The sequence below is a fragment of the Calliphora vicina genome, chromosome 1 (genome assembly GCF_958450345.1).
Source record: "Calliphora vicina chromosome 1, idCalVici1.1, whole genome shotgun sequence".
NCBI classification, from domain to species: Eukaryota; Metazoa; Arthropoda; class Insecta; order Diptera; family Calliphoridae; genus Calliphora; species Calliphora vicina.
In genome coordinates this window covers 5,105,633-5,129,575 of record NC_088780.1, presented here as the reverse complement: position 1 = coordinate 5,129,575, position 23,943 = coordinate 5,105,633, and the positions used below count along the sequence as shown (strand labels likewise).

Genomic DNA, 23,943 nt, shown 5'->3' with positions numbered 1-23,943 from the left:
TTTCGGTTAAACCGGTTTTTTAAATTTGCCGGGTTTTGCACACAATAATTTTGGCTTTATTTTTATTCAACTCCCAGAATGGCTGTTGGTTGCACTGTGTTATTTATGTTAAAATAAATATTTAATTTATAAATTTCCAATTTATGTAACCAAAGGACCATTTATGGTCTATAAAAGCCAAAATACATAAAATTGTAAAAACCAGAAAGTCATTGGTCTAGCCCCCATTTTCTCAACATCTTGTTATCGTTTTTCGTAACGATAAACCTCCAATTAACATTTTTTTGTATGAGAACTGTCAGTTTATCGTCACGATAAAAAATAACCATAGTTTGAGAAAATGGGGGTAGGAGTATGTATTCAACATTCCGCATTCCGTTCTTATAGGCTCAGCTGAAAATGCTAAACTAAAGTAACCAAACCAAATTGATTGCAGCAAGACGTAGTAGTCTCATTTATGCACAAATAAATATCTAAACTAAATTTGAAACCAGTAAAAAAAGAAAAACACAGGTTTATAATTAAAAAGCTGTAATATGTAATGTATATTTAAAAAGTCTTCAAGAACGTGCAAAACTTAATGAAAGAAATGGATTTTTTTTTAAACAAAAATTATAACAATTTGTTTTAACCACATTTGCTTTGTTTTTTTGTTTGTTTGTTAATTTTATATAATAATGATGATCTATGGTTTTCTAAATTGTTACACTACTGACAACTACAAATTAAAAAAAATAATAATAAATCTATTAACAGAAAATAATTGTTAATCATTTTCTTTGCATTTAAAAAATAAACTTAAAATTAAATTCAAACAATTAATACAATTAAAAATTATATTTTAAATATTGCAGCACAAGTGGAAGACATTTAAAAAAAAATTACATTAATTTTCTTTTTCAGTTTAAAGCATTTAACACATTTAATATTATTAATAAGAATTTATATTTTTTTATTCCACTAAAACTGCAACAGTTTGTTTAGGATTTTTTTGTTTTGCTTAGATTTTACATTACAATCATTTTTAACAAGTAAAAATGCGTTTTTTGTGTTGAAATTTTGTAAGAAACAAATAGAAAAGTTTAAAAGCCAATTTTATTATGATTATTATTTTTTTTTAAATAAAAACAGATTAAAAACTTTGAACATTTTAAAACATTTGTTGTAGTTGTAAATTTAAAAACGTATTTAAAAATATATACTAGATAAAAAAAAGTTAAAAACGTTTTATAAACGTGTTTTCCAAAGGGGACAAAATTTTGTAATCAAATTGTTAAAAACTCTTGATAAAATAAAAACAAATTAAAATCATCTTACAAACTAATAAATAAAAAATTAAAATCTAATAACTAATTGATAAAAAAAATTCAATAAAATTCATAAAACAATTAAAAATGTTTAACTTGATGCTAATGCTAAAGAAAGATAAATAAAGAAACTTGTAGAAATTTTGAAATAAGACAAGTGGGCGGGGAAAGGAATGAGGGAATAAACATCATTAGCTACACAATTGTCATTTATGCATATACAACATAGACAATTGCTGTAATTTCTGTTAGGTTTTTAATCACAAAGTCGAAACAAAAAATTCCTGTAAATATTTACATACATTTTTTGTTCTTCTTGTATAAAACAGGCCCAAAAAGAAAATTTCTTTGTTTTATGTTGCAAAATTACATAAAATCTAAATAGTATAGAGTTAGTAGTATACATAAATACAATATTTTTCTTGTTTTCTTTTCATTTATCGACAAAAATGACTCTTAATACAATTTTGTTTATATGTATGTATGTTCGTTATTCATGCTTAATTTAACTGAACAAAGTATTTAGGGCGTAGGAGGAGCAGGAGGGGTGGGTGCTATGTGTATGTTGTTGTATATTTTGCAATATAAATATATATATATATTTTTTTATAATTTTGTTTGTTTTCAATATTTATATTTATATAATATGTACGTATTTAAGCTTATAAGATGTTGTATTCTTTAAAAACTTCTTACAGTAATTTACGTTACGATTTATAATATGTTTTTGTGTTTTGTTTTTTTTTAATTCAAGAAAGTTTTGCGTACCGCAAAAAACAAACATCGTACAAGCTTTAATACTCATGTTCTCATAATTAAAATCTAATATTATTTTGTTTTTTGTTTGTTTGTTTGTTTTCGTGTTGTAATATTTGTTGTTTGTTATAGACTATTTTTTAAACATTATAGATTTGTTTTTATTGTGTGTTTTTTTTTCATAATGTTTTTGTTTGTTTAAACGTATGTATGTAATGTGAAAAGATTCGTAATCTTGTTTATTTTGTAATGCATTTAATGCATTTTTTTAAAAATTGTTTTTGTATCGTATCTAGAGTTGTGTATCTGTGCGATATTTTGTCAAAATTGTGAAAATTTTTAACGGTTTTTGTAATACATTATCATCTGTTTGTTTCATTGTTTTTAACTTTCAACGGGAGACCATTATATTTAACCTACTTAAGTTACTCTTAAAGTTAGCTTTGTTGTGACTGATGTTGTTGCTGTTGCTCTACAACATGTTGTTGATGTGTTGTTATGCCTTTTTTAAAAAAAATATATATAAATTTTTATAACTTATATGTATATTTCGTTTTATCAATTAGAAGTAAAATATTTACCTGTATTGTTGTTGTTGTTACTGGAGTTTATATTTAAAGCTTGATTACTATTATTTTCTGAAGGGGTCATGGGACCAGCCGATTGAGGTGTATAGCCCGACTGATTCATTTGCTTCTGTCGTACTTCACGAATTTTCAATTGTAAATCCTGACGTCGTGGAAATACATCAATGTGCTTTGTCTGTGAATAAAGAAAAATAAAAGTTGGAATTGATGAAATATAAATTAATGGTACATACAATTAAAAGAAATCTGCACAAAAATCGCGTATTATTTTTGTTAAACATAATTTTTTGGAAAACAATATTGTTTATTTCGCACAGACACAATAACAACATATAGCTGCGGTCAAAATAATAGCACAACGACATACATTTTGAGTACAATCTACAGGACCTAACATCAAACAATCACCCTTATTCTACTTGGCGTCGTCGACATCGTCGTTAATATTGAGTCAAAAAATGGTATGTGTTTCTCCGAAATCGATAACAATTGGTAACTTTTGACAGAATTTTACACTTTTATAAGTCGGGTTAAAGTACAAAACGCTGTCAAAAGTTACCAATTGTTGTCGATTTCGGAGAAACAAATACCATTTTTTGACTCAATATTGACGACGATGTCGACGACGCCAAGTAGAATAAGGGTGAATACAATTTGTTGAGAATATTAATGCGACTATGGAAATTTTACCTTTGGTTGAGGATGTTTTAGGCCCTAATTTTGTTCACCAAAGTGATATTTATGTGCATTGCAAAAACAAAATTTCACACATTTCAAAAATTTGTATTTTTTTTATAAATCACAATTTGGGTTTTTTGGTATATGGGCGAGTTATTTTCGATCTCTGCTATAAAGGCAAGTTGTAATAATGACCCTTAGTAATCGGGATATATGTATGTATGTAGGTTAAAATCAATGTAGTCGTGGTGTCTTGCTTATCTCAGTAATTTGTGGGATGATTTTCCCGATTTTAAATAGCAAACGAACCCAAGACCAGATATAATGATGTGGGCTTCGAAATGTTGATTTCTACAGACTGCGCTATCTATAATGATCCATAATTACGGTTTAGTACGGGAATTCCTGACCGGGAGGTTTTAAACCTTATTAAGGATAGCATTAAGCCGAAATGCAACCATTTTGCTGATAGGTAATGCTATAATGAACACTCTTTATGAACAGCTGTTTTCTATAAATTCTATGATTTTTAAAAAAATGGTCCATGCAATAAAATGTAAAGTTATTAAACGAAATAACAGCAGACTTATGTCATTGATAAATTACATAAAAACTTCACAACACAAAGATCTAAAATATAAACAAGTAAGAAGCTATATTCGGCTGTGTCCATATTTATTCATTGCTCCCATATAATGTCCACTTTCGATCATCTTAATGAGTATAGATGTTGGTTTCAAATAAAATTCAACTATACTTTTTTACTTATTCGTTTTATGTTAGTACAATTGAAAAGCTTTTCATTCTTTTTAATGAAATAACTCAATTTTATAAAACAATTTTCTAATAATTCCCGGGAAATGAAATTTTTCATTCCCGTTTCCCGGGAAATATAATTATCCAGGGAAACCCCAAACCTTATCCAGAATATATAAGGGGTCGCAAATGAAAAATGTGATATTACAAACGTACATTTAAAATATTTAGATTGTTTGTAATTTATTTGTATGACCTTTTTTGTATTTCGTTTAGTACGTACGAAATTAAATCTTTCAATTACCTGAAAAGCTATTGTTGCTGGTGCAGAAGGGAACAGACCATGTTCAGCAAAAAGTTGTAAAACCAAATTTCGCCGTTGCTCCAACAGTTTTCGATGACCCTTTTCACTAGCATCAGATCGGGGTGTCTGCAGAGGGGTTTGTGGTGTTCGTGGAGAACGTCCAGTTTGATCAGATGATTCCAATTCTGAAATAAATAAAAATATATTTTGTGTGGAAAAAATCTTGTGTTGTATGCTTAAAAAAAAGTGATAATATACCTCTTAATGTGTCTATATTAAAATCGGGACCAAAGAAGCGCTGTGTTGGTGTTGGGGGAATAGAAGCAGTGTCATCAGTAGCTTCATCTTCACTTACTGCAATAAATCGAAAAGCAAACAAAAAATTATATACATATATGCTTTATTTTGTTCACAAGTTTTTTTTAATTTTACTAGTATTTGATAATAATAAGGGTATTCATTTCATAAAAAAGGGAAAATTACACTCTGATTTTTTTACACTTTTGCACAACAAAAACATGAACAAAATTTCACAAAAAATACTACTTTTTTGGATTTTTTTGCTTGTGTTTGTTGTGTAAAAGTGTAAAAAAATCAGAGTGTAATTTTCCATTTTTTTGAAATGAATACCCTCAATATTAATAATGAAAATGATTGATTCCAAGTTATTGCAAATAAAGATTTGCATAAATGGAAATCAAACATTATTGAAAGTTACTCTTAATTTGATCAAATATTTGTGTAAAGGTCAATGGTTTGGAAATTTAGCTTACGTATTCTTTGTACTGGCGGCGGTGCTGTGGCATTCTTTTTTCGATAATTTGTACCATAAACACGTGGCGATGATGGCACTACTATAGCGCTGGGTGATTGACAATCTTTAGGTTTAAATTGTGGCAAAGCATCATATTTCTTTTCAAAGTCAGCCAAAACACTAGAAGCAAGAGCACTATTTTTAAAAAAGAAATATATGTTTGTGTATACAGACAAAACTACATGAGGCGGCACAAGCTTTAAAATAAATTCTAAAGAATACAACAAATTACCTAGATTTTTCATCCTGCTGTTGCTTTTTCTTCGGTCCCGCATTCACTGCCTTTGGAGATTTGGGATTTATAGCGGTATTGTTGGCGCTACCACTGCCACTACTGCCTCCGCCACCACATCCACTACTGGACGCTGGTGTTAAGGGCAATTGTTCATCACTGTTGGGTGTGGTAGAGGATGAGGTAGGTGTTGGTAATGCCGAGGTTAATGCCACTGCGGAAACGTGTCCTATTATGGGTGATGAACCCTCCATTATAGGAGAGTTTAAATTTTTCATTTGGCCACCTGAGTTTGGATTTGACAAAATAGTAGCAGTTGTATAATTGCTTTGATTGATGTTATTCTCCTGCTTAATAGAACTCATGCTACCCACGGCTAAAATAAAAACAGAAATTGTATCAGGTTTTTGGAGACTTTCGTTCCTATTCAAACTTACATAAATTTTTGCGTCGCTGTGAAGGTGCACGACCAAGTTGGGCGGGTGTTGGTGCCAACACAAACTGCTGTTGCATATCATTGCTTTCTTGCAGTTGCTTTTGGGCCGCTTCATCGCCGCTTGCCATTTCTGTAGACAGTTTGAAACCGAGCTCTGTAGCTGATTTGGGCGTTGTAGGCAATGACGAACGTTGTGATGGAGAAATTGGCACTTGTTCTACAAAGAAAGATTGTGTTATTAAAAGTTAGTTTTTAGTTTTAAAAAGTCAAATGAAGTTTTACTTACCCTGTGTATTGTAATTGTGTAAAACCAATGTGTTTTGTTTTGACGCCGATACTAGCTCTGCTTGTCCATTTTGCTTTTTAAATATATATTGCATTTGTAAAGCATTTGGTGCCTGTTGTTGATGTTGCATCGGTAGAAGGGCATACTACATTTCAGGTTAAAGGTTAAAATAGCGAAATAATACCAAAAATAAATTTGTTTTCTAATAATAATTATACCTGATGATGTGGCATCACATTGTTAAGAGCAAACAATATTTGTTTTGGTTGCTGTTGCTGCTGCTGCATTGAGGCTGATTGTACACCCGAAGCCGGTGAAGATGGCACAGAGGAGGACGTCGTTGATGATGACGAAACCATACCAACTGACGAAGAAGAACCTACATATTTTGAATTAAAGGTAGAAGCATTAGTAGTTACTATTGTACTACCAAGAATTGAAGCATTTTTTGTGATAAAACTATTTATACTAACGCCAACACCGCCGGCATTACAACAGTCATTTGAGACCTTTAGCGGAGACATAGAAGCCATTTGTTTACAACCTTTACCCAGGTTACCACCGGTGGTAGTGATAGTGTTGTTATTGCAACCGCCACCACCGCCAGTAACAACAATTGTGTTAGTGGTTAGTTTGTTATTGTTATTATGGCTACAATTATTTGTTGGGTTATTAGTATGATTGTTAATGGAAGCGGTGGTATTGCCACCACCAGCTGGTATAATGGTAATAGTGCTACCTCCACCCGCGTTTAAGTTATTAGTAGTTGTGGAATTTTTTTGCAATTGATTATTGATGTTATTATTATTAATAATATTTTTATTGTTATTAGCTGCTGAGGAGGATGTGGTTGTGGTGGTTAATATGCGAGCGTTTGCTGGTAAAGTTATTTTACTAATAAATGATATAGAAGGCCGTACTGTAGTTGAGGTCGTGGAAGAGGCAGCAGCACAGGCTGCCGCTGCCGAAAAATTATTATTACGTATTTTATGCTGCAACAATTGTTGGGCTATACTTTGCTGCTGTTGTCGATTTAAACTGTTGGCATCGGTTATGAGCAACATGGTTTGTGGTTGATGTTGCTTGTGCTGTTGTAAATGTAGTTGTTGATGTTTTTGTTGTTGTTGTTGCTGCTGCTCTACAACACCCTCAATATCAACAATTTCTTTTTTGATTTTATGTTGATGATTGTGCAATTGTTGGTGATGTTGTTGATGATCATCTGCTGCATTATTGATGTCATCATTTAAAGTATCCAAGACTAGAGCATCATATAATATAGCTGCCCTGCCAGTTGCTTTCGTACAGTTTTCTATTTTAATTGCCGCAGCGGTAGTAGCAATGTTGTTATTAAAATTATTACGCACCAGCAATGTTTTTTGTGAGTTTATTAGGGAATTAGATGAGAGAGCAGTTGTAATAGTAGTTGTTGTAGTGGTGGTGTTTGAAATTGTAGTTGTGTTGTTGTTGTGGTTGTTGTTGTTGTCGTTATAATTTATTGTTGAGGAGGAAGAGGAGCATATTTTGGGATATTGATTTTTAGTATCATTCGTTTCATTATTACATGATGCAGATGCTGATACTGATACAACAGATGGTAATGATGATCTAGATGACGATGATATGACTAAAGGTATGGATGATTTTGTTATGGTTGATGCATCAGTTGTTGTGTTTACTTTGGCTCTAATAGCTGGTAACGAACTTGTGCCTCCTGTTACTGTTCCTGGGCCCGTTATGGTCTTTTGTATAGTACGAAAAAACAATGGCGGTGGAGTTGTCAAAGTTCTAATAATTGTAAATTGCTTGGTCTGATTGGCCCCATTACCACCAGCAGCACTGTGTGTAGTGGTTGTAGTAGTTTTTATTAGTGATGCTGTTGGGGTCACTACAATACCCTGCCTGGTTGATTGATGTTCATGGGAGTAAGGTGTTGGTACCCGAGTTATAACTGTAGGGGGCGTTTCTACTCTTCGGAAATGTAAATTCTTCAAATGTCTATGCGGCGAGGCTTTGTGCTGCTGTGGTGTTATTGACCGTCTTATTTGGGTGTATTGTTGTGTTCGTATTGGTGGCGTCAGTGTCGTCAAACGTATATGATTAACTGGTACCAAGCCTCCCGAGGCGAATGCTGATGTGGGGGTTGGTGTTCGTGATACAAGTAAGGTTTTTGTTTTGGGTATTGTATAGAATTCAATGTCATCAAAATCTGTTTCTGTCTCATAGTCATCATAATCATCATCGTCATATAAAGTGCTGTCATCCTCGTCAATGTCCATGACATTTGTGGTACTATTAACTTTAGTTTCATTCATATCATTATCAACATATAGATCTTCATCTTAATTATTAAACGCATTGGATGGATGAATAAATGGATGCAGGGATATGGATAATGAAGAATGTATGTATGTATGCATGACCAATGATTGATTGATTGTAGTTTTACGTTCAAGTTTAGCACAAGTTTAGTGTTAGTAAAAACATAAACACAACACATTTATATTGTATTTTATAGATAATTGTTTTAGTTAGAAGAGACACATAACATTACATTACAGTACAGTACATGGCATACACATATAAAACCGAAACCCAAAAAATGTACAATTTGTGGATTGCATGATTTATAAGAGAGAAAAACAATTTGTGAATAGTTAGATGATTGAATATGCAAATTCGTTTTGTTCTTTAAACCCATATTCTGAACAAAATGTCATTGCTGCCATTAATCATGTTTAGAATACAAGTGTAAAAACGTAAGTGAGCGAAATGAGATTAGAATTAACAACAGCTACAGCTAAATGTCTGCCTAATATCAGTTATAGAAAGTAAAACAAGTACTGACCTCTAGATTCCGCTGCAGTGGGACTTCTAAGCTGGGGATGCAAAAGTGATTGTGATTTTTGCTGGGATAATGCTGTGGCCGCTGGCACATTAAATGTAAAAATGCTGCTAGACTGACTAACCGCCGACGATGCAGTCGATGTGGATGATGACGACGATGATGTAGTGGATGATGATGATGTTGTAATACTAGAACCACCACAGCCACCACCATTTAATTTATATGGTGATGGTGGTTCCTGTTTAATATACTTGGCATCCATGAGATCTTCTGTTTTAATAATAATTTGTTGTGGCTGCTGTTGTTCTTCGAGCTTTGTACTCTTTGGACTTATTGGCATAGTCTTAAAAGCACCACCTAAAAACATACATCAATTACAAAAGTTATTAAATAAGCTTTTCATTCAAATTGGTTTAATTATTGTTTATATGTATGTAAATAGGAAGAAAAATTCATAAAATACAAGATTTTTAAATTGATTGATATTTTTCTTCTTATTTGGTGGATTTGTAAATAAATTCTCGCCTGTTGGTTGGAATGGTGTTACACCAATAGGATTCTTTGGACTGGGATAAGAAAGCATTGACATTTGCTTATAATTAATAATGCTATTTTCCAAAGTTGGAGGTAAAGCCTTCAGTGGCGTGGGTTTGCAAGTGGCTGGAGGTGTTGTCCCCACCCCTTGCTGTTCATCCTAAAATAAACAAAGGTAATTGTTATTTATTAGATATATTAGAAAAAAAGAAACTCATTAAAATATAGGAACCTTATCGTTTCCAAGAGCACCAGCTGCTAAAGTCTTACGGAAATCATGTCCAGTATCTTCCACATCGGAGTCTGTAACACGTTCGCGACATTTTAGATCTACAGAGGCTGATGAATTTTGTATTTGCAGATTTTGATGATGATTATTGTATAAACCACCACTGTTGCTGTTGCTCTGTTCATCGGGATCTTCGTCAATTACCATCTAAAAAAAGCAAAATATAAATATTGAAAACAATTTTAAGTAAAAAAAAAATGTGAATCAATGATTCTATTTTACCTGTTCATCTTCAGATGTAATATCATGTTTTATTGGCTCCTCTTTAATACATTTTGAAACTGTCAAATGATTGTTAATGGTAGTAGGATCTGAATCGGAGCATGCCGTATTATAAGTGGCAATGGTTAAAGGTATAATATCCGTTTGCATATCATGTTGCAGTTGACCATTTTGTGCACTATTCGAACCAGGTCCATTCATGGCACCAACAATACCATTATTGGCGGAGTAACCCATAAGGCCAGGTGTCGTAGGACTGTGTTCTTGATCGATGGATTCAGAACCATCAATTGAGTCATTACGCAGTTTAGCTTCATTTGAGGCTGCCAACGAATTGGGACCATGATTTCCACCTTTTCCAGAACTAGAAGATTTGCGTCGATCCTTTGAACACCATTTCCATTCGGGATGCAACTTAAAATGGGCATCTTTGTATGACGAAGCCAATTCATTGTATGGCGCCTTTTCTTCTGGTTTCAAAGCGTACCACCATTCACCCAATATCTTGCTCACCGTTCGATTATCTTGATTGGGATGCTTTTTGTGCACCAATTTACGATGCTTTTTTGAAAATATCATAAATGCATTCATGGGGCGGCGAATTTTATTCTGAAATTTATGTTTTTTTCAAATTATTTGTTAGATTCTACTTGTACATACATATGTATGTATTTTAAAATATAAATATTTTTGTGTTAATTACCTTTGTCATGGGACTCATGGGTTCTTTGCAATTGGCACTATTGTCACCTGCCGGCAAGCCACTGCCATTGGCTAAAGCTTGCTGCTGTTGTAAAGCACTTAATGACTGGGAACGCCTTTTGGAAGTAGTGGCTGCTCCAGGAGCTGCGGCCTCAGCTAAATCATTTGATACTTCATGCAATCTACGCCCAACTCCTCCTGCAACTCCAATTGTTGTCTGCTCTCCGGCTGCTGATGTACTATAGATTGTTGATCTATAATTGTTGCGTATGACATGATCGTTGTTATTGTTCATGAAACGTTGCTGTTGCTTATTTTTAAGACTCAAATTACTGGCCTGAGTTTCATTGTTCGTGGAGGGGGGATCAAAAACATCATCGTCAAATTGGTCATCAATATCTTCCAGATTACTATTATTACTAGTATTGCCCAGATGTGTTGATGCATTTGTTGCTTTTGCAGCATCATTTAGGGTGCAATCTAAGGGATTATTGGGAGATGACATTGATTGCGGTATTAACAAATGATTATTGTTGCTATTATTATTCACTGGCGGCGGTGGTGGTGTAGAGTTTGCTGCTGCTTCGGATGGTGATTGCGTGGGTAGCACAATACCGGAGATTGTGTAATTGTTAGCCTGTTGTTGTTGTTGAGTTTTCACGGGGGATTGGTGAATGTGCGGCAGCAGCGTATGCCAGTGAAAAATCGACCCCGAGTTAATGCCGTTTTTTGGAATAGTCTTATCGTTTAATAATTGTTGTGACTGTTGTTGTTGCTGTTGAGTCAAATGTGGCTGGGGAGCTTGAAGCTGTTGTTGTTGCTGTTGATGTTTAGACTGAGCCCCCAAAGCCGCCATAGTACTGTTGGCATTATGTTGATGATTATGGCGCAGTTGATTAATAGAAGTATGTTGAAGACTTTGCTGATGAGCCGCTTGCTGTTGAGGTGCAGCAGACGACGGTGATGATTGTTGCGACTGTGACTGCTGATGTTGTTGCTGTTGTTGGTGTGGCAGTAAAGGCATTAACTGTGTGGCATTCACAATAACCGGATGAAATGACTGTGATGCTAATGTTGCAGCATTTGTCATGTTTGTAGCAGTCGCTGCAGTTGATGACGCAGGAGAAATCCTTATGACACTAGTAGCATGAGCCATTGATGTTATAGCAGCTGTGGTTGATATGGATGACGCCACAGCTGCTGGAGGTGGTGGCGGTCCTGGCGACTGAGATTGTTGCTGCTGCTGCTGTTGCTGAACATGCTGTACCGGCAAATGCGGTGACATGACTGGCTGCTGGGCTGGAATAGCCGGCACTGTTTTTGGATGCATTACCATTGACACAGGAGACTGTTGTGAAGGTTGTGGTGGTGGCGGCACTGGTGCTGTAGATGTAATTACAACCCCTGAACCATGGGCACGAACTGACTCTGGACACACAACCTGGGGACCATAATTGGACACGTTATACATTACCGGCGATGGAGTCGCCTTCCATGGTTTATTGGCATGAGCATCTGTTGGCGTAACTGGTCCTCTACCGATTGGTGTAAAGAAGTTTTGATGGTTTGATACAACTGCCTGTGGCACCGGTGAATTGTTGGCATTCATAGGCGAAGTACCATGATTTACGGGTGAGGAATATGATGGTGTTCCAGATCTTGAACTGCTTAGAGATACTACAAGTAGGTATTTACAAAAATATTGTTTAGATTTGGGTAAAATTGTGTCAAACAATATGAAAATCATACATAAACACTGCAGATAAAGTTTAGCTCCTAGATCAAAATCCTGAAATGCGTGCATTTTGAAATTATTTTCTATTTCACTTGTCTGTTTCTTAAATTAGTTTATGAACTAGTTTATGAACAATTTATTTATTTTTTTTATAATTTTTAATCTTTATTTTATACAATTTAAAAATATAATATTTATAATCACTATTTATTTTTTCTTTCGATATTTTTGTTTCATTTTTATTTATTAAAGAGCAGTTTCTTTAAATCGTTATATTATTGCCATTTAAATTATTCCTTATTTTCTATTCATCTTCGTTAATTGTATATGTTTTTTTTCTTTCTTTCATTGCGTTTTCTCGTTTTGTCGAAAATAACGGTTGTTTTTTAACCAGTACTAAAACGTTGCCAATGGAAGCTGTATGTTGAAGAGTGACAACATGTTTGTGCATGCACAGTGTTTACAGATATAATTGTGTTAGCAACAATTCTAGGGACTTTTTAGTATTTTTATTGTAATTCAAGGTGCTTTAGTTTTAAGTTGGTAACTATGTATTACAAATACACGGAACAAATTATTGGTTACAAAATGTTCAGTTACGTTTCATCAAAAGCTTATGTTTTTTTTTTAATTTTTAACAACTAAATCGCAGTTATGTATACCATAAAATTATCATTTAATCATGTAAGTACCTTAAATGATATCATTTAAGGTACTTACAGACGACAATACTGTGTATTAATACATATCAAATTTAAAGTAGTAGTCAAACAAAACGAAAGGTATAATATTTTATGAAAAACTTTCTTTATGTAAATTTTTTTTTTCAGTAAATAAAATGATTTTCTTTTTGTATTTGTTTAAATTATTTGAATCTCAAATTAACGACTTACCCAACATATTGGCGACATCAGTTTCTTCTTGATCAAAACGACCAGTTGTACGATAATTTGGCGATGTTTCCGAGTCCCTAGAAGTGTCCTCATCAACTTGTGTCTTACTACTAGAACGACTGCTAATATCACTGTTATGAATAAATGTAAATTAAATAATAAAAGATATTTTAAAGAAAAACTAAGAATTTATTTTGTTTGTTTAAATTATTTTTTAATTTGTTTGATTTTTTACAAAATAAAATGAAATTTTTGAAACAAATCAAGGTTGAATTTGAAACGGTTTTATGGTTAACCGAGCTTCAAGTTAATTAATTCAATTCGAGCTTAATCCGAAATTAAATAAAATGCCAGCCATTCATTTAATTAATCCATTCCCAAAATCAAATTCTTTAGCTTCATTCAAAGGCTTTTATTTAAATAGAATTCATTCATCGTTGAATTAATTCATAATGGAATTAATTCATAATAGAAGTCATCAAACCTTTGAATGATTAACATTTTGTTAATTCAAATCTGATACAAATTGAATTAAAATATTTTTTCTTCATTCAATTTGTTTTTTTTTTTAAGTTTTTAATCATTTACAACCAAATGATTTGTAAAAAAATGAATATTTGTAATTGATTTGAATTAAAGAAAACAAATTAATTCGTGCTGAATACTTTAATGGAATTGTTAAAAGAATGTCAAGGGACAATATTCAATACCCACTATTTTAGATGGCAAAATATTCAGCACAAGCCTACATTTGTGGTATAAATTTCAAATAAAAAACGTATTTGTTGCAATTTTATTGACACTTTTGTAATTACTCTTTTTTAAAAAATAATTGTATTTCTGAATGCAAAACCATAATTTTTTCTTTATCAATAATTGCTTTTTAATTCAATTATTTTTTATAATTTTCACTTATAAATGTGTTCTTACTAATTTTGATTTGGTCATGATGAATCAGACCATATTTTTTAAATTGACTAAAGCGTTTTCGTTTTATGGATCTTGAAAATATCTTTAATTTTATACGTTATATGTCCACTGGACATTGCCCAGAATCAATGCACAGTATTTTATATATAAGATAATACCCAGAAAAGCATAATGTTTGTGTAAAAAATATTCGTCAAAAAATCAGTGAAAAATATTACGAAAAAAGTTGCAAATACATTGTTGTAAAAATTGTTTATATAGACCGTTTTCGATAAATAAAAAAGAAACAAATTTGAATAAGATTTTTTATCGAGTGATGATTACCTTGGAAAACGACTTGGACCAGTAGAACGCAATGAACTGCCTTTTTGGTTCAAGTGACGAGAGCAATAACCACGTCGCTGAGATTCTTTCGAACACAGTGAACATAATCGACGCCACTGTTTGCCATTGAATTTTTTTCGTACGCCTGATTCGGACTCGACTATATCGCCCTTCTTGAAGCGATGTGGTGTATTTGCTTGAGATCGTGGTGTAGCTGGATGAGATCGTGGTGTTAGCCTCTGGTCGACTAATGATGATGTACTGCCGCGTGACTGCATGCTGCTGCGTTTGCTGCATCCTGAAAATTTTTCCGGATCAGCATCGCCCAATGAAGCATAACCGTCGATATCGACACGTTTAAGTTCATCATCCGAGTCATAAGAGTCGTCGTATGAGGGACCTGCAGAACCGGATGGACGATGCTGTTGTTGCTGCTGCTGCTGCTGTTGACGTTGTCGCTGTTGTTGTTGTTGCAATAGCATTTCGGCGTCAGCTGTAGTTGGTGGCATTTTATTATCATTTGAGTGTTCATTACTACAAAGAGTCTGTTGCTGTTGATGATGATGCTGTAGTAGATGATGTTGCTGCTGATGTTGTTGCTGTTGCAACATATTTCCCTCAATTATATGATGTTGTTCGTTGCAACCACCAGCAGCCACGCCCGTTGTTGTCGAATCAACACAGCCATTTTCATTGGGTATCACATACGTGGTGGTCGCACCATTATTGTTTCCGTTACCACCATTAACAATATTTCCTGCTGCAGTACCTTGAAATGGTGATGTGGCTATGGTGCGATAATATTCGTCCGGTTTTTGTTGGGTAATCGTGTGGGGACGATGCAAAACCGTACCGGTACTAAGGATTTTATTACTGACATAAGTTAACTGTTGGGGCTGTTGCAGTTGAAGATTTTGTTGTTCATTGTACAAACTCTGATGATGGATTTGACTACTAGCAGCAGTTGGTGTTTTATTTGCCATTAGGCGACCCAGCGTCTGCGTTTGGGGATTTCCAAAATTTCTTCTGGAATGTGGTGAAACAACCACTTTCTTGCCAAAACTTGTTGTTTGCATTTGACCTGTTGGTGTAACTGCAACTGGAGGTGATACCTCATTGAGTTCATCCCACCAAGGTGGTAGTAATAAGCGTAAATCTGCTCTTTTAACTGTTTTGAGCTAAAACAAAATATAGTTTTAGTTTACATAGCTATTGATTAAATCTATTTAAACAAAATCAAAGGACTAAAAATGGCCATAAACCTAACTATGTAATTGGACATATACATATTTTAGGTTAACTTACAATTGCTGTCCCAACTTCCCCAGTGGCAATCTCTACGGTAAATTGTTTTGTTGCTGCATGAACTTCTGTCACAGTACACTCAATAAAAACACAACCATGTCGTCCCTCCATTGAAGTTCGCACACAGACTCGTGTACCCTCCAAAATCTGAAATACAAATACACAAACACACTCATTCACATTCACATTTACTCAAAATAATTGAATTTTATGTCAAAATAAAATGAAAAATCAATTTCAAAACATCTCGTGCAAAACGAAATACACAAAAAATAAACAGAAAACAAGAATAATTACGTACATCGGCTGCGGGTGGACTCGCGTCCAATATCACATTATAACGCCCACTATTAAGTACATCCGTATAAAGATGAGTACTATTCTCTGGCGGATCAAATTCGACAATAATTGAATTTGGTGGCACATCATTTAACGTCGACGACGACGAGCCGGATGATGTTGTTGGTTGACGTGTAATGCCTGGAGCATAGTAGTTACCCAATTTAGCCAGTACTCTTGTATTATTCCAATCTCGTAGATTAAGTACAATCTCTTCATTGGAAGTTACACTTGTTGAAGTTTGTTGTTGTTGTTGTTGATGGTGCTGCTGCTGTTGTTGTTGTTGATGCAGATTATGTTGCTGTTGTTGTAATTGCTGCTGTTGCTGTTGTTGACTTTGCTGAGGTGAGTTAACAGTATGTTTTTGTAGTTGTTGGGGTGGTGATTGTTGTTGTTTATTCTGTATAAAGTTAAATCGTTGTCCAGCAACATTACTTTGATTACTGTTGTTGCCATTACTGCTATTCATATTGTACGCAATACTTCCTCCACCTACTCCATGTGCATGTGAACTTAAACGATATTTTAATAAGATTTTAGGATTATTTATTTTGAAATCTTACTTTAATATTACGTTTTATATACAGTGAGTGACAATACAATGGAAACTTTATTTGAAAAGTATATTCCGTAATTTTCAAAGAGTAAGTGTTGAGAGAACATATGAGGAGCCACAGAACAAAAGGTACTTTTTTGAAAATTTAAAAATTTTGGGAAATTGATTTTTTTCTAGAAGATTTCAACCCAAATATTATAAAAATACCAAAAAATCAATTTGTAAACAAATTCGAAAAAGTACCTTTTGTTCTGCGGCTCCTCATATGTAAGACGTCCAAGTACACAAATAATACAGTCCAGTTTGACGGTGGCAATATAATGGCAAGGGGGTTAAAATTTTAATTCGTTTTATATTTTGCTTCTTTTTCCCTTTCTTATAAGAAATCATTTCGGTTTTTGGGGGGAGAATCCTATTTCACCACCAATTTTCAGTAGAGTTTAAAAACTGTTTGCGGTTACATTTTAAGAGAATTTGAAAATCCGAATACATCATATTAAGCAAATTCCATTTGAAAATATATTTACATTGTTTTTCTCTTAAATTGTACCAATTATTGAAAAAATAAATTTTTTTGAGTTAATACCATTTTTCTGAAAAAATGTGAAAAATAAACGAAAATTATCTCAAAAGTGGTTTTCGAGATGAAAGAGTAATCGGAATACGTCGAAATTTGTACAGTAGATAGATATTGATGTTGTGAGTTGATGTCTAGCAAAAAGTAGAAACCCACAGATAGTGTGTCACCGTATAGCCTCTTCCATTTATGAAAGATCACTTCACGTGAGAGTCTTACGGGTGTGGAATCCTCTTCCCATAAAATTAAAATTTTTTTCTTTTTCGAATCAAACATTTAAGCGTAGACTGAAACAATATTTTGAACAAAGTTTGTAAATTTGCTTCTTTGCTTCTATTTTTTTTTTTATTTTTCTCTCCTTTGCATATTACCTAATACTGTTATCGTATAATGTATATAATTATTATACTTTATATTACAATTTTTTTTTTTTTTTATTGATTATTATATTTTTTTTAAAAAAAAATTTTAGTATTTAATTTCTATTCTTACTATGTATAAATTTTTTAATTTTATGTAATTAATTTTTTCTGAGTGGAATATGAATCATATTTGGCCCTAAGGGCTTGATTCTAAATAAATGAAAATAAATAAATAAATAAATAAATAAAACCCTCTTGTTGATCAAGTGCGATATATACTTTGAGGAGTCGCAAATGATAAACTTTAGAAATTATAAACGGAATGACAAACTTCCTTGCCACTCATGCAGAAGGGTATAAAAATATAAATTTTTTCTTTGTAAATGTAGTATCTGCAAACTTCAGTCAGATTTTGCACAACGTGTCAAATTATAAAAAATTCGGAATTTTTATTTATTTTGTTTGGAGCACTCTAATAATGTTCACATACTAACCTTGTTATAATTGTACGTTTTTCAGGAATTTCAATGCATGTGGCGCCTTTGGCAGCAACTGAAATCAGAGACCCGCTGCTGATTTCATTACTGTTACTGTTGTTGTTGTTGTTATTATTGTTACAACTACTACTATTACAGTTCATCATCATGGTTGATGTAGTTGTGGCGGCATCCGCGGAGGGACAATCGAAAGTTGTGCGTATGGTATAAATGGTGGCATTGTTACCATTTGTTGCTGCTGTTGTGCCGTTACCATTTGATGATGTCGTTGTATTCGTCGCCGTCGTCGTCGTTGATAAAGATGATGATGATGCTGTTGATGATGATGAAGGTGGTGATGATGATATTGATGTTGAGATCTGTCTTGTTGATGGCAAATATTTAATCTCCGATGTCGATAATGATGATCCTGTTTGATCGTGTTGTTTTGAATTATCATTGTGGCTTTCATCCAACTCTGAGGGATCAAATTTACGTTTCTTGGGATGTTGTCTCGGTGTTGCGGCGGTAGACCCGAAGGAAGTTGTTGCTTGAGCCGGTGCTGTTGCCATTGCCGATAGTTGTTGAAGGCCATCATGATGTTGTTGCTGCTGCTGTTGTTGACTACTACAATTTGTATTCAAGTTGTTGTTTGCTGCAGAGTTGTTGTTATTACTGTTATTGTCGTTTGTTGCTGCTGATGTTGCCGTTGACGTTGTTGGGGAGGACGATGCTGCTGCTGTTGTTGCCGCCGCCACTGATGGTGTTACCATTTTGTTGGGCGTTAAAGCAGCCTTCAGCAGCAATACTTTTGTGCTGTGCCCCTAATTTTCGTATGCCGCTTATGTTGTTTGCACTTTTTTGTTAGGTTGCTGCTTCCAAAACAAATGAATTAAATTATAATACTGATATCCCTTAGAGCCGTCAATATATTGTGTTATGAGAAATTATGCATTTTAAGCAGCACTCGTTGCTTGTCATATTGCAACATACGATATGTTGCAATAAACATTGTTAAGCGTGTTTGTTAGAGGCAAAACAATTTACAGCAACATTAGAACAAAGTAATAAATAGAATATTTATGTATTTATGAACCTAGAAAGAAAGACAAGAAATAAATATAAATTAAATAATACAAAAAAAGGAAATCAGTGTATTAAACATTAATATTGTCCGCCTTATGTAGATTTTACTGCAATTAGTTATTTATGTACAAATATGTTCATATGTATGTTTGTTTTTATGTACGAGTGTCAAATACCGTTGTTGCAATTCTTATCAACACTCAGTAATGAAAACAAGAGAAACAAAACTTCTGCTATCGTTGGTTTTTGTATTTGTTGTTCTTATTGTTACTCTAAAGCAGGGCTGGAAATTTCAATATTATTGTTCTTATCATTATAAATCAGTTACGAAATGTACTTTTAAACTATTCACGATATAAGTAAAATAATAGTATTGGTTTTAATATTAAATAGCTAATAAAAATTGATTTTATCTTTATCAAACGAATATTGAAAATATACATTTCATTATTTCTGCATTCAAAAGTTTCGTAGAGGTAATTAAAATTAAAAGCATTCTAATTAATTTTAAAATATAGGGACGAAACCTTTACTTTTCTTCGGAAATATAGCATAAAAATCGTCCTTAGTTAGGGGATACATACATATTTCAAAAGTAAACATCGTCCATTTTCCAAAAATTTTACTTATACAGAATGGGACCATTGTGAATGAGATTCTAAAGCTGGAGTTCCACACCACGCGTTTTCGCGTCAAAGCGTTGCATGCATTTCATATCTTCTTTGCATTCTACAAAATTTAAACAAATTAAAACAAAACAACTTGTCAAAATCAGCTGTTTTGTACGCGTTCTATGCGTCAAGGCATCCTACGCTTTTGTGCATGTAACTTGCACCAAATAAATACATTAATTCTACTTTTTTGACAGCCGCGTAGAATGCGAAAACGGGTAGAACGGTGTGGATGGTGTGGACCTCCAGCTTAAGGATGTCATAAACATAGCATATTTTCTAATAAATTTTTACTTCAGATGGATATTTTTATTCAATATATTGTTACGTTTTTACCTTCTAAAAACGTTTGTTTATTTCCGTTAAGTATTCTTTTAATTGAAAAAATTTAGTAGTTTAAAATTTTTAAATAGTCACTCTCTTTTAATAAGCACACTTTAAAAACACACTGGTAATATAATTGATGTTAAGTCTAACAGCATCTACGATATACTGACTAACACTGCAACTCGATGTTACTATTTATGTAAACAATGCCATCTTCTAGTAGTTTCATGACAAAACAAAAATGTTATATATCCACAATGATCACAATGTTAGCTGTTTTAATGTTTAATTTTAAGTTAAATATTCGCTTGAGAGTAATAACAGTTAAGCCGAATTATATTTCCATTTTGATAGAAAATATAAGTATGTATATATGTATGTATATACATAGCTATGTAGACATTCAAAATAATACGATATTTTTTGTTAATTATTCTTCGAAATATTAGGAAAATGTTTAAAAAAAAATCTTTAAAATATTGAAGATATCTGTTATGAGATATCCTTTGTTCAAGGACAATTTTTTGCTTCAATATCCAGTGTTCAAAAGAATAGAATTTTTAGAAAAATATTTGAAACTATAACACCAATATTCTATAAATTGGATAATCGGTTAAAAAATTATATACAATTGAAATTGAGCGATTTTATACAATTCTTACTATATAAAATTTAAGCTTTGAACCTCGATAAAAGACAAACCAAATCTAATTCAAAATTTTTTAGCGACTTCAAAATTTTGTATGAACATAGATAATTTGTTTACCAAGTTTTAATGAATTTGGAACGAATAAAGTCCGATGCTTTGTCGAAAAATAAAATTATGGTCCGCCATTTTTAACCTTGGCAACAACAACAACATTAAATTATCGTTTATGTGTGTTATTGTTCTGTTTGTGAATAGTTCGCAATTCTTGATTTAGTCCTTTGAAACAACATCCTTGAGAAACTCGATTATTATTAAATATAGGATTAAAATACAAGATCTTAAGTTTCCATCTCTGCCCGCTAATGTATGTAGGTCCCCCTCAATACTATTATTCTTGAGTTTAATATTCTACCTACTACTACAATTATTTTTTTTGTAATTTTAACGTAAATTAACTTGTATTGAAGAAGACCAACTGTAGATAGAGAGAGAGGGAGAGAAGCTTGAAATAATAAAACAATGTATGAGCAAAATAAAATAAACTAAGATCTATTCATTTATTTGTGCTCAATAATAATTTGTGTTCCTTAAGAAAACATTGCTTTTTTTTGTTTTTGTAACTTTACAACTGTATAACAAAGGTTCCTGACCTTTACATTGACCATGTTGTTTGTATGACTGATGATGATGAGTTCAGAAAATTTTAAATAGGAAAATATGTATATAAAAAATAAAAACTAGAGACGACATTAAATGAGACAATACTTATTAGCAAATATTTATGTATATAATTGTATGCATTTGCAGGCATATACTACATATATACATATATGCATGTAAGTATGTAGTAATCTGTTTTCATGTAAATATGTATGTAGGTATATTTTATTGTGTCTTTTTGTAATTCTATTGTATTCTTAGAATACAATTTTCTTCATTTTATTTTAAATAATAATTCCAAATATATGTATGCTCAATGGTGATGATGAAATTACAATGATTTTATTAATTAGAAATGGAATGTTTTATTAAGGAAAAAACAATTGGACATTTTATATAAAATTTTAAGGTTCTCAGTCTGGTTCAAAGAAGTAGATTTTTTGTAATAAAAATAAATATTGGAGTTTTTAAATAGAACTAGAAATTTATTGCATTCATCACCAATGAATCAAATAATAAACAAGTGAAAACTGAGTCAAAAAAAATAATTTCTACACACACAATTCCAGCCAAAACTTATCCTTGGTAGGTACTAAAATTATTATTTTTTAATCACGTTAGCTTTTAAAAATCTTCCAGATATTATTTTTTATAAATCATTAATTTTGAACAGTTATTTCGGTTAAAATGGTCACCGAAAAAAAGCACGAGGAAAGATATTTAAAACTTTTAAAAAATCCAATATGGACTTTCAAAAAATTTGAAGGTTCATCGCCACACTGTTTCCAGAGCCATTAATAAGTATAAAAAAGACTTTAACATTAAAAGGAAACTAGGATCAGGAAGAAAAAAAGGTCTAACAGATATTGGCAAGGCAAAGGAAGTCGAACAACTCTTTCGAAGAGCACCCAACTCTTCTATCAGATGAACAGCTCTTAATGTTAAATGCTTTGATTCTTTTGTGCGCAGAGCCAAATCTAATGCTGGGTTGAAGTCGTATAAAGTTCTGAAAGTTCCAGATCGCAATCTAGTAAAGAACTTAGAAGAAAAATATGATGGATGTTGCAAATCCACCCAACTGTACAAAACATCGGACTGTAGAAACGTATTGGACTCTTGTAAAAAAAAAGAATTAAATAATGCAGGAAAGGTATCCCAGGACATGCCCGATTTTAAGTGTCCAAAAAAGTAACGGAAGCAACTATAACATCTTTAATGGAAGTATTTACGTAAAAAGTTGATAAACTTATACGTATTTTAACCCTCTAACCCGCAAACTTTAAAAAGCTAAAAATAAAGTTGTCGAATAATTTTTTTAGGGTAATTATGACCCAATAAACTCAGAACAGCCATCAGAAACTAGTTTGCAAATTAAGTTTAGGAACCAGGTGCAAAAAGGTGAAAAGTGCCTCAGGGCATTGTAGCCGGTTTAGGCGTAAAAAAAAATAATAATTATGATACGATTTTATTGAAAAACTAATGAAAAAGAACTAATAAAAAATATTTCGAATAGATCGGGCGACTAAAAGTTAGTAAAACATTGATTTAATTAAAAAAAAAATGACACAAAATTTCACGTGATAAAATTATGACATCACTCACAAAACAGCTGACAGAACAAAAACTAAAAGTCAGAATGCATTTCGACCTTTGAGGGAAATGTTAACAAATCTGTAACTAAAGTCACAGTTGTGTGTAAAGAAATTAATTTTATAAACCTTTTATAAATTAATAGTGAAGTATTTAGTTTGAAGCATAACGTAGAACTTTACATCAAAAATAACTTTTATTTATTTAAACAAATGAGAAAAATCTGTCTAGCAGCTTCTAAAATTTATATAAATCTAATGCTTAATACAAAAAAAAAATATGAAAATACATAATTTAGATTAAAGTTAAGAAATCAAAATGTCCGTTTAAGAGAAGTAGAAAAAACAAACGAAAACCTTTATAAAATAAAAACAAGGTTCATTCATAGATGCTGCGAAATATTCAAATGGGGGGCTGGGCCAAGTATTTGTAAACAAAAAAGTCTGCGTAGAATAAGCGTACGTAGTACGGTGGCATTGTTGTTGTTCTTTTTTCAACCGTGAAAGCATTTTTTTTAGATACATCCACAAACTTACACACATACATATGTATATACATTCAGACTCATTTATACATTTGCATACAGAGGCAGCAGTGCCAACATCAGCAAGACACAGGTGGGGGTAGTGGAAGTAACAAGCAAAACACTATGCCAAATGTTGCTTAGTCATTCGGATGCATTGTGCATGCTGCTACACATCCATTTGGGTGG

The 23,943-nt window shown here is 32.5% G+C and overlaps 1 protein-coding gene across 4 annotated transcripts in view; it reads right to left on the bottom strand.

Annotated features, from left to right (window-relative positions):
- Positions 1–514: 514 nt before the first annotated feature.
- cic (Putative transcription factor capicua) overlaps positions 515–23,943 on the bottom strand; it is a 70,943-nt gene continuing 47,514 nt past the window's right edge. For 2 of the 4 annotated variants that reach the window (XM_065498823.1, XM_065498824.1), the window contains exons 4-22: positions 18,267–19,344; positions 16,240–16,789; positions 15,939–16,085; positions 14,634–15,811; positions 13,380–13,510; positions 10,753–12,428; positions 10,050–10,658; positions 9,771–9,974; positions 9,530–9,698; positions 9,005–9,361; positions 6,375–7,468; positions 6,157–6,301; positions 5,872–6,087; positions 5,435–5,810; positions 5,162–5,337; positions 4,647–4,742; positions 4,389–4,573; positions 2,645–2,825; positions 515–2,565 (exon numbers count right to left, since the gene is read on the bottom strand). In XM_065498823.1, coding sequence (XP_065354895.1) covers positions 2,501–2,565; positions 2,645–2,825; positions 4,389–4,573; positions 4,647–4,742; positions 5,162–5,337; positions 5,435–5,810; positions 5,872–6,087; positions 6,157–6,301; positions 6,375–7,468; positions 9,005–9,361; positions 9,530–9,698; positions 9,771–9,974; positions 10,050–10,658; positions 10,753–12,428; positions 13,380–13,510; positions 14,634–15,811; positions 15,939–16,085; positions 16,240–16,789; positions 18,267–19,021 — 8,310 coding nt within the window. In that variant the 5' untranslated portion in view covers positions 19,022–19,344 and the 3' untranslated portion in view covers positions 515–2,500. The remainder of the gene's footprint in view (positions 2,566–2,644; positions 2,826–4,388; positions 4,574–4,646; positions 4,743–5,161; positions 5,338–5,434; positions 5,811–5,871; positions 6,088–6,156; positions 6,302–6,374; positions 7,469–9,004; positions 9,362–9,529; positions 9,699–9,770; positions 9,975–10,049; positions 10,659–10,752; positions 12,429–13,379; positions 13,511–14,633; positions 15,812–15,938; positions 16,086–16,239; positions 16,790–18,266; positions 19,345–23,943) is intronic. The other 2 variants (XM_065498825.1, XM_065498826.1) reach the window with 2 other exon arrangements.